The sequence below is a fragment of the Ruditapes philippinarum genome, unplaced genomic scaffold (assembly GCF_026571515.1).
Source record: "Ruditapes philippinarum isolate M1 unplaced genomic scaffold, ASM2657151v2 ctg1124_1_1_1_1, whole genome shotgun sequence".
NCBI lineage: Eukaryota > Metazoa > Mollusca > Bivalvia > Venerida > Veneridae > Ruditapes > Ruditapes philippinarum.
Window position 1 is genome coordinate 855 of NW_026856257.1, and position 11,936 is coordinate 12,790.

General features: G+C 31.0%; 1 protein-coding gene across 1 annotated transcript; it reads right to left on the reverse strand.

The window, feature by feature from the left end:
- Positions 1-5,164: 5,164 nt before the first annotated feature.
- On the reverse strand, positions 5,165-11,671 carry LOC132745983 (SUZ domain-containing protein 1-like; the record flags this gene model as incomplete). The annotated part of the gene is given in 4 exon segments (XM_060735018.1): positions 5,165-5,299; positions 6,121-6,243; positions 7,487-7,539; positions 11,577-11,671. Coding segments are annotated over 4 exon segments (374 nt in total), but the record flags the coding sequence as incomplete, so codon positions are not given.
- Positions 11,672-11,936: the final 265 nt, after the last annotated feature.

The following is an 11,936-nucleotide window of genomic DNA, read 5'->3' on the forward strand; positions in this document are numbered from 1 at the left end:
TCTATAAAAAATAAATCCCATATTTACAGAAATAACTTGAATTTTCTGTTAATTACTTTTTCTCTGTTTTAAGATGATAAAATAGCTATTCCAGTTGATTTACTTTCTTTTTTATTTATTTGATATAAATTTAGAAGAAAGTAGTCAAGCAAAACACCAGTGAAAATATGTAAAATATGTTACACTACAGTGAAAAATAAATTTATACAGTGAAAATACAGAAAATGAAAATATGCATTTTATTTCATCAACATTTCTCAATATCTTATAAGTGTATAATAAACTTTATTCTTTTTTTTCATGTTTGATATTGAGTTGTACAAAAAAAATAATATTAACAACAACATTTATTGCAAATGGTAATTCTAAATCTAAGAAAAAAATCTTTGTTCCAAATAACACACTTTTTGTTCACTTTCTATACTTTCTATAAGGTTAGGTAAGTAGTTAAAAATATTAACATTATTTTATATCAAAACACCTCAAAATACTCATTTTCCCAACAACTTGTTCCACACTTTCTTTTCTTTAATTTCTCAAGAAAAAAAAATCAACATCATTTATATAAAATGTCTGTCTCTCACACATAATCATCAGGTTTTGTAACCCACCCAACTCTCATTCCTACAGCCTCTCTATAATAAACAAGTTTTACCATTCTAAGGTTAACTTTCAGATTTTATCTATCCTTCAACTCAAGTCTTCAATCAATGCTCTTCATTCAGAGACTATATTGTTTGTTTGCCTTCAAAAATCAATCTTTACCCTTGTTTGCCTTCACTTTGTCATTCTTTGTGTGTCTTTACTGAAACACACAGGTATTATCTTGCTTGAGTTTTACAAATAGTTACATCTTTCTCTATATTTGCTTTATTGTTAAACAAAACATCCTTTCTCTTTGTTTGCCTTCACTTTATACAAACTTTCTCTTTGTTTGCCTTTGCTATAAAGGGCCTTTTCTTTGTTTGCTTTCACTATAAACAAACTTTCTCTTCGTTTGCCTTCACTTTAGACAAACTTTCTCTTCGTTTGCCTTCCCTTTAGACAAACTTTCTCTTCGTTTGCCTTCACTTTAGACAAACTTTCTCTTTCTTCATTATACGACAAACATCTGTTTCTATATTATCCTTTGCAGAAAATATTTTCATATATCACTTTCACATATAACTTTCTGTTCTCTGACCCATCGAGGCCCCTCATAAATTAAAAACATACCTTTTAAATACTGTAGCAGATTTCCTTTCTCTATTTTGAAGCAAAGTTCACATAGACTGGTATTTATTGCTATAACAGGATCTTATTCTGTCCATAAACCATCCTACCATTATAGAAATCCAACAGATCTTCAGTTCCATTCCTCTTAAGATAAATTTCAAACCTATCTTCTCCTTGACACACATGTTGCTCCCTTTCGTCACGTCTTTGTCTAAGCCAGTGTTCTCTTTAAGTGCGGAATTCTGCTCATTCTCTTATAAGCAACATTGCTTTTCCTCCTCTCCAACATATCTTATTCGCTTTCATACCATAACAAGATTCAACTCTCCAAAACCATATCATATGCCTTGCCTTGCTTTTATGAAACAGGTGATTGCTTTCCTTCAAAGCAAGTCAGTGTCCTTGAATCTGAAAGCAACTGCATCTATCACGTTTTGCCCATCCTTCCCTCTTTCCAAAACAAAATTGGGTTTATTTGCCTTCACCCTTTTCTTGCTTTTCAACTTAAAGAGGCAGCAACGTCCTTCTCTTACAGTTCCTTGCCTTCTATTAAAGCAAATTGGGTTCTTTTGCTTCTACTTCCTGTTGCTTTGTTTAAGCAGCTTTCAAGATCAAATTCAAGCAAAACCACCTTTCTCCTTTTGATTGCTTTGAAGCAAGATCTGATCTGATAAGGATCCATTCTTTCCGATTATTCTTGCTGTTTTGACAGCTATCTCAGATCAACTTTAAAGCCTCTTCATCGACATGCTTAAATAAGCGACCTGCCTTTACTTTGTATTTATCAAAGTAAGATTGGGATGTCCTGTACTTCCAAAATAAAACTTGCTATCCATTCTCCACTCTATGCATTAAACTTTAGTCAACTATTTATAACTAAGGCATACATAATTAAGTAAATTTTTTGTACATAAATCAATGAGTATAGAAAATCAATTAAAATGTATGTTTCAACATTCAAACTTCTGATGATTAATTTTATAACTTATATAGACAACAAAGTAAAAACATATGAGGTAAATGTGGAAAAAACCAAAAAAATGTCGACATGTGGATTAAATGGGGGAAAAAAAATATAAACATTCCCAATAAAGCAGATTTCACTTTACAAATAACATCATATTTATAGCATTGTTTAAAACTGATAAAAATTTAGGAAATTATTATCCTTTAAAACATAGCATTGTTAGTTTAAACATTTGAAAAACCGAAGTTAATAAATATTTTGAAATTCATATAAAGCTCAATTTGAAAAAAAAAAATTATATATGATGTGTTACATTTATAGATATATATGATTAAAATACATTTGTAATTCAATAGTTCCATTTGCCATAAGAGCTGCAATAAATGGTCACAATGTGTGTGCTTTGACAAAAAAACAAACAAATCTTGTAGGATTGTTGTGACGCCAATAATCACATTATTTCCTTAATTCTGAAAGCCACAATCATTTAAAAAATCATCCTCAGATTTTATAATAGTTTTAGACTTATCAGCAAAACATTTCCTGAATACTAAGGTTTGTTCAGGACGGATGTTGGACAAATCATCAATACAATTAGCCATTTGTTCTTTAATCATGAAAACAAAAAACTAGGTCTTTGCTATTCTGTTTTGATCAAATCCTGCGAACCATCAGGACCCTCTTCTCGTAGAAGCTGCCACTTTGTTGGGCTGTTAATTTCATTTCTTCTGTCTGTTTGATCAAATTTCATCGGCCTGGAAAAGACACAGTTGTGCAATATAGAAAATAAATAACAGTCAGTATATATATTTATAAAGTTCAGTGGAATACTCTAAAGAAATAAAGCTCAGTAACAATATGTAAAAAAATATTCAGTTACAGTACATAAAGTCCATTTGAAAAAATCTAAAGAAATAAAGTCAGTGCACTAGTATGTAAAGGAAAACAAATAAAGTCAGTACAATATATATGAGCCGCGTAACGACAAAACCAACATAATGGGTTTGCGACCAGCATGGATTCAGACCAGCCTGCGAATCCACACAATCTGATCAGGATCCATGCTGTTCGCTTACCAATTCTATTACAAGTAGGGAAACTGATAGCAAACAGCATGGATCCTGATCAGACTGCGCAGATGCACAGGCTGGTCTGGATCCATGCTGGTCTCAAACGCACTATGTTGGTTTTGTCGTGACGCGGCTCATATATACATGTAGAAATTGAGTTAGTCAGTACAGTACATAAAGCCAGTGGAATATACCATGGAATTTATACAGTAATAAAATCAAAACAATTCTTATACATGTATGGAATAAAACATGATTAATATAAATACAATTGTATAATAAAGACAAATGTCTTGAGCCAAATAAAAAATAAAGTTTTAAAAAATACAATTCTAGAATTATAAATAATGTCAGATATATATAATATAATAAAAAAAAGTCTGAGTAATGTATAAAGAAATACAGTCATTGCAACATATTTCAAAATGATGAAAGAGAGTGGAAGAGAATTAGGGCTGACATGAAATAGACTGAATAATATATGTAAGTCAAAATTGTGCAACTTCAGCGTGTCTGAAATACACATTCTATGTTACACCTCAATTCTGATCTTCAACATTTCATTCTCTTAACTCAAAATATATATGTGCACTTGTCTTAAAGATCCTGTATGTTGTAATTGAGGTTGTATACCATGTATGCTAGGCTTAATGAGGGTCCATCCGCCCTTTCAGGCACTGAGAGTATGGACCCCGATGTTGTATACCTTTTTTTTTTTTGTTAATGCGTTTATTTAAGGTCGCCGCCGGAAAGCCCATATGGGCGACCGTACACTCAAGTCAGGCCATCCTAGAGCGTCCCGCCGAGATTTTTCCGTCAATTTTTTCCAGCTTTATTGGTGGAGGACGACCCCATGGGTGCCCCTTCGGGCGTTATTTCTGGCACGAGCGGGCACCTGGGTAGAACCAACGACCTTCCGTAAGCCAGCTGGATGGCTTCCTCACATGAAAGATTTCGACCCGAGTGAGGATCGAAACCTACAGCGGTGAGGGACCTGTGATTTCAAGTCAGCGACCATAACCACTCAGCCACGGAGGCCCTATTTTGTTGTATACCACACTTAAATGAAATTATACATATGTATATAAATATGCTTATAAAAACAATTTTCAAACATCAAAGAATATGTAAAATATGTACTGCAAATATTTGTACATATTAAATTATGTAATCATTAAAATATATGCATTCATTTCGTATTAAAAAATTTGACTTAGTCTTAATAGAAATAAATTTCTTATTTACCTCCCTTTATTTACATGAAAATGTTAAATTCGGTAATATCTTTTTGCATTTTGGAACTTTACAATATTGATAAAATCTTAAATTGAGATCAATAATTCTATAAAAAATCCCAAAACCCTAAAAAAATTGTTTAAAGGATCTTTAAAAAATTTACTTTTTTGAAAACCTTAGAGAAATTTTTTCCCAAAAAATTTACTGGAAATTTACATTTTTGAGGGCCATGGAAAAAAAATAATGATATTTACATGTACAAACCATGAACTGAGTTAACTACACAAGCCCAAAATCAATTTAAGGACATAATCTCTAATGCAAAAGTTATTGAAACGGGAGATAAATGGCATTTGATTGACTAAGGGACACAACTAAAGCTGAATGCTTTTAATACAACTGTAATGAATGTGTTTAAATTTATGTTTTTCTTTCAAAAAGTTTCTGTTTCTTATGAAAATAATTAGTAATTTTTGACAAAAAAATATATGTTTATATTATTAAATTGTTTTACAAACCATGCCAATATCAAAGGCACATACAAACCATGACATATAAACTTTTGCTCACCTTGATGCTTCAACATTCTGTGTTATAAAAACCAAATTTATGGCACATTCAATTATATTAATCAAGGACCTTTTACAAAAACTTGACACTTCAACATTTTACTCACTTGGATTCAGGGACTGTTGCCGAGTTATTACAATTCTCTGCAGCACCAGAATAGTCTTCTCCCAGAATCCTCAACCTCGCCTCTTTATATTCCGCCTCACGCTGCTGTAGTGTTTTCTGTGGTTGTACCTGAACTCTGTCGGGAAATAAAACTTTCTAGTTAAGTTAAAATCTATTTATTTTTCACATCAGTTTTAGTTTCTCTTAGGTTGTAACTTGATTTAATGCTTGACTAAACTATATTGTGGCTAAGATAAAATGACTGAAATTCCTAAAACTTGCTATATTAAGCTCATAATAAGGAGAGATATTAACCCTTAGCATGGTTCCAGTGACCAACTCAGTAGATATTTTGAAAATATATACACCCTAAAAATGATTAACAGTTTTGTCAAGATTAAAAGATGAACAAATCCATTAAAGACATTAAATTTGGTGAGGGTAAAAATCAAATTGTATAACATTATTTTGAGTACAGTACAATGTAAATGGGTTAAACTGATGAATGTGATTAATGCACATGCTGCTGTACTTTAAACACATTTCCAAATTGTCAATCTATAAATAAAACAAGTGCATATTCATAAATGATTAAGTCAGGAAATCTAATATAAGTATTGAAAAATAAAACACAATCTGTGTTAGTCTATAAACTGTTGAACAAGTAAAATTTATGAGTTACACTTTCTTCCTAACTTACCAGTTAACCCTTAACCTGCTGGAATTAATATAATCTTTTCCCACCACCAGTGTACAGCCATGCCATCCAGCACCATCTGTGCTGTCTGACCAGGCTATATACTGATGGTAGCCCATTCGATTTTTATATTTTTCATATCGATCTCCATTTAACTTTTAAATGAACTGCTTCAAATTCAAAGCAGGGCAAATCCATTACAACATTTCACCAGGTTGAGGGTTATAAGGATATCTGTTCACACTACTGGATATACTCACTTTGATTTATTATTTTTGGCACTTTCGGCATTGTCGTCTGTAGATCTTTTAAGGATTCGAACCTGAGGTGTATACTGAGTTCTACTCCCTTCCTCCTTCATCTGTGATACCCCATCATCAGTGCTGTAATTGATATAAAACCAAATCATTAGTGCTGTAATACATATAAAATTACAAGTGCTGTAATACATATAAAATAACAATATCAGTGCTGAAATACATATAAAATCTATTAGCAGTGCTGTAATAAATATCAAGTAACCCGTATCATGAATGAAACATTGCAATGTCATGAATGAAACATTGCGATGTCATGAATGAAACATTTCCACGTCATGTATGAAACATCGCAATGTCATGAATGAAACATTTCCACGTCATGAATGAAACATTTTGATGTCATGAATGAAACATTGTGATGTCATGAATGAAACATTTTGATGTCATGAATGAAAATTTTTGATGTCATGAATGAAACATTGCGATGTCATGTATGAAACATTGCAATGTCATGAATGAAACATTGCGATGTCATGAATGAAATAATTCCACGTCATGTATGAAACATCGCAATGTCATGAATGAAAGATTTCCACGTCATGAATGAAACATTGCAATGTCATGAATGAAACATTGCGATGTCAACATCGCAATGTCATGAATGAAACATTTCCACGTCATGAATGAAACATTGCAATGTCATGAATGAAACATTGCGATGTCATGAATGAAACATTGTGATGTCATGAATGAAACATTGCAATGTCATGAATGAAACATTGCGATGTCATGAATGAAACATTGCGATGTCATGAATGAAACATTGCGATGTCATGTATGAAACATTGCAATGTCATGAATGAAACATTGTGATGTCATGAATGAAACATTGCGATGTCATGAATGAAACATTGCGATGTCATGAATGAAACATCGTGATGTCATGAATGAAACATCGCAATGTCATGAATGAAACATTGCAATGTCATGAATGAAACATCGCGCCGCCATGTAATGAATGAACGACACAATGAGACAAAGTGCATATAGCATTACACAGCACAAATTAGAAAATATCAACTTCCCAATGATATGACCTTGGCATATTTCTGTGTGCACGGCATGATGATGAACTCAATGTTTTTGTTTCATTTGAAATTCAATGGAACAAAATCATATAAAAATTGAACATGAACACTTAAAAGCCTTGCCTAACAAAATTTATCAATCATTAGCATGGTATTCTCTATGTATATGTTGCTTGTTCTGTGAAATATATTTCCAATTTTCATTCCTATATGGACACAAAACAAACAAATATCCTCTATATAAAAATATATTTAAGGACATGTAGTAAATAATTTACCCATTCTTCTCAGGCTGTGTAATCTTGATATCTTGTAACCTTTTATCAAGAACCTGAAATGAAAAGAAAAAATACTTCATGAAAAATGATCCCATTGCTTGCAGTATATGAATACTTAACCAATAAAAAAACATTGGCAATATTTTTAAAGAGTTTACCTGAATATTACAAGCTCAATTTTTCCACTCACCATAATTATCCCTTCTCTCTGTACATTGTACAGCAATCACAAACAGATAAGAAAAAAAAGTAAAGGAAGTGCATGTATTATAAAAGAACTTAAAGAAGACCTTCAAATGCAAGACCATTAACCCACTAAAATGATAATATGGTTTTGATAATATTTTATCAAAGCATAAGTTAGAAAATCAACTAGCATAATATTAATTTATGCCTTTTGTTTATGAAAAATTGCTTACTGTCACACTTAAATTGAACTACTAAAGTGTATTCATACTTATTCATGTGATTTATTCATATTTAAACTTTTGGCTAGCAAGAAGCTTTTATGGGCCTGCAAAACTTGCAAACCTGGGATCAACAGATTGCTCCACCCATAGTTATCTCTACCATATAATGTTATGTTTTCAGGGCATTTTCCAGCTATTTTAGTGAGTAATAAAAATATTCAGCATTTTGGTAAATTATCTTTTTTCCCCATAAAGTTAATAAACTACCTTGTACATGATTTGAAGTTTTTAACTTGTGTAAGACCATATATCCTCTCATTTCTTATAAGAATAAAGAAATAATAAAGTAAAAACAGTTCAGTTTTTGTCAGACTGGAACAGTTTGATGTTTTTTGACTGCTGTCAGGAAGTTGTTTTTATGAGAATCAATACAATGGTTATTTTATTTATAAGGTATCTGAAGCTACTAAATCAATCCATTGATCATTTGTCATAAAAATATATAATTACTATGTACATGTACTTGTCTTATAATGTGTACTTTGTATAAAATGTACTTAAATGAAGGGTTTATTAACACCTGTTATAATGTAATTCATACAATATAACATAACAAGGTGACAATGACAAGTGATAGATTCAGTGTCAATAATTTTCTCCCTTCAGGGAAATTTATCTAAGATAAACTACAGGACAGTCTGGTTAATATTAATGTGACAACTATAATAATAATTGCATTTATAACATTAAATATAAATCTAAAAATAAAACTAATTAACCAGTGGCTTAGTGTAGGGGTATTCTCAATAGATAAAAACTAAATCTGTTGAAAATGCCCAACTTAACCTTAACAAATCTTAACTTAAGGCCCTACAACCAAGAGGAAGACTTACCCCTACCTAATCAGAAGCCTTGAAAATGATATTTTAATTAGTACTTTCATAAAGAATAAGCCACATAGAAAAATGTCATTAATTTGATATCAAATATTTTTATAAAAAAATCGAAAATAATAATTTTTAAAATAATATAAAATATCAATATTATATTAAATATTTATTTATTTATTTTTTGAAGTCTAAATCTATGAAATACAAAAATATGTGTATAAAATCAAATATTCCTTAAAATTATTTTTTTATCAATTTATTAAACAAACTTAGGTAATTGTGGTGAGACATAGGGAGACACAGGCTAAATTTTCATTTTTCATTTTTGCATTTTACATTCATTATTTTGTAAATGTCCTCAAAACAAATACACTAGACAGTCACAGGAACAAAACTTTTCTACTTATAAGAAATAAAATGATGGTTTCCTACATGTAACTTGATCCATGTGGGTCAGGTTGGAGCGTGAAGATTTCACAACAGTTGTCAAAATGAAACTCTGGAATCATTAAAGAATATATCAAATGAACGACTTAAGACTTGTTTCAATCATACAATATCCAAAATATCAGATTATTGTAAACAATCCAGGTTTTGTTCAAGGTCACATGACTTTTTGTTTTTTTTAAAAACTACTCGTGATTCTGTTGGCGTCTAAAATTTCGTTCAAGATTATATAGATAAATTTTTAAGCTTCAAAACCCAAAAATATATAGGAATTATACAGAAATTCATGCTGGGACTTTGTAAAAATGTCATTTTAGCATGATTTAAGTACATAAGATCATTTTAATATTCTTGTCATTAATTTGCCTGAGTATCCCTTTAACAGTAATCTTATAATCACCTTATTAGTTGTATAAACAACAGTTTGACCCTTAATTCAATCAGTTGTTTAAATTCTACACTTTCGCATCAACAGTTTACTTATTGGACCATCAAAACAGTTTTAAGGCAACAGCCATAATTGTAACAAAAGTCTTGGTCTAAAAGTTTTGTTATAAAACAAAAATAAAATAATATTGAATGAGATAATAAGATATAAATGAATAATGTTAGATGCTTTGAAAAATCTCTCCAATCAAGTAAAAAACTAAATAAATTTTAACAAGTATGATAAACAAACTTAAAGCACTGAGTCTAAAAATGAAATCCCCTTTTTAAATTCATTTTTATCAAATTTAAGGTCTATTTAAGTATATCATAAGTGTCTTAATAATTTTGGTATAAAAAGGGAGTGAAACGTCTTCCAGACATTTCATATCCATTCGGGAGTGAACCGTCTTAGTGTGAACCGTCTCAATAGTGATTAGTGAAACGTCTGTCTACCAGTTATAAGTGTCAATAATATCAAAAATAAACTGACTAGTTTGTTATTTAGGAGTAGAATCTAGCTGTGCTGTGTCAAATTTTCAGGGGTGTAGGTTTTAATTATGAAATCTGTCAGGAACATACATGTGATATCCCAGCGGGATTTTAAAAAAATCCTGATATTTCGACACTGATCCCAATTCCCAATATTACAGCTTGAATTCTCGATATTTAAAAAAAAAATCAACATAAAAAAAATCAAACACAGCAACTGTATCTAAAATGTTAACCATGTCTCCGGGCATTGATTATTATCTGTCCATATCCTAAATTATAGTGGATTTACAGTGATTTTCCTACTTATAAAACAGACTCCGAAAAAGGGCCTCTTCCCAATTGAAATTTTCTTTAAAATCATGCAGTTTTCCCAAAAATCTGAACTTAAACCTGCTTTTTTCTTCCCAAATAAGCAATTTTAGCGATAGTTTTTCCCAAAATCATGAGGCTAAGGCCTCTTCCCAATTAAACGAGAAAAATCACTGATTTAATGCTGAGTCCCTAATTGACAGCAAGGTATTAAACAGTTCCATCACCCAAAGTTATTCTCACATGTTTAACATGTGTCAGTCAATTGACCTCCTTTAAAATTTGGCAGTAGGTATTACACGCTATGTCATCTAAACGACCCTGTAAATTACATGTATGAATTTCGGCTCCAGCTTTGATTTTCTATCATTAGTGCCGCACTGATAAAGATTAAAGGTGAGCAGAATCATTTAAAGTGGATCATTCAAAAACCTGTTTGAGATGCGGCAAAACCATGTCTAATTAACCTATAAATAGCCTGTATGACTACACTTATTTATTTATCTATTTATTTATTTTTTGGTGAAATAAATCTATATTGATCAACAAAAAAAATCATAAAAAAATATAACCATTTAATGATTTTGAGGGTAATACAGATCCTTTGAACCAAATGTGCGAAACACACATTGAAACTCGAGTCAATAAAAAAATCCAATTTTGAGCCTCAAAATCCAGATTTGACCCAATCCATTTGTCACATGTATGCAGGAAAGATATTCAAATATTGTCTGGTTGATGGTCCCAACCAGTAGACCTGCAATTTTAACTGACCCTGTTAGTGTTAACAACAGCTATCTCCTTCCTTTCTAATTTTATCAAATAATTTGAAAATATCTTTCAGACTTTACAAAAAGATTTATTTGAATAATTTATAATTGATGTTGACATTTAATTCTCTATCGCAAAACTGTCAAATGTCAGATAACCTGATTTTTGTTGGAAAATCTATTTTCGTTTTTAACTTGTCAGATTTATTTGAAAATTTCTTGAAAAACACATTACAACTTTCTATTTCTTTAATCTATACAAATGATCAAATCTCATCCTTTGAGCTGGGGGATATTACTTTAAATATAGTAGTTATTGATACTAAAATAACTGTCAATGTACCTCTTTATCGTCTAACTCCTCCCAACTTTCCAAAATATCGTTTTCGTCAGCCATTTTCTTCATCGGCCACCTTTGACAGATGTCGTGAAATGCACAGGCAAGAAACCACTAAAAGTTTAGGTGTGAAAGTAGTAAAATCAGGAATTTTGATAGGGTGTACAATACTAAATTTATACAATTCCTGTTCTACTTGAAAAAGGGCTAAGTAGATCTACTCCGGTAAGTACACCTATTTTATTAAGTTTTATTAGCAACAGCAATTGGGATAACGTATAAATCAAAATTATTTAAGAGCTGTCCTGTTGTTCTCTGTTTTACATAGAAACAATTGACTCCCGTACCAACCATTGACTTTCCATA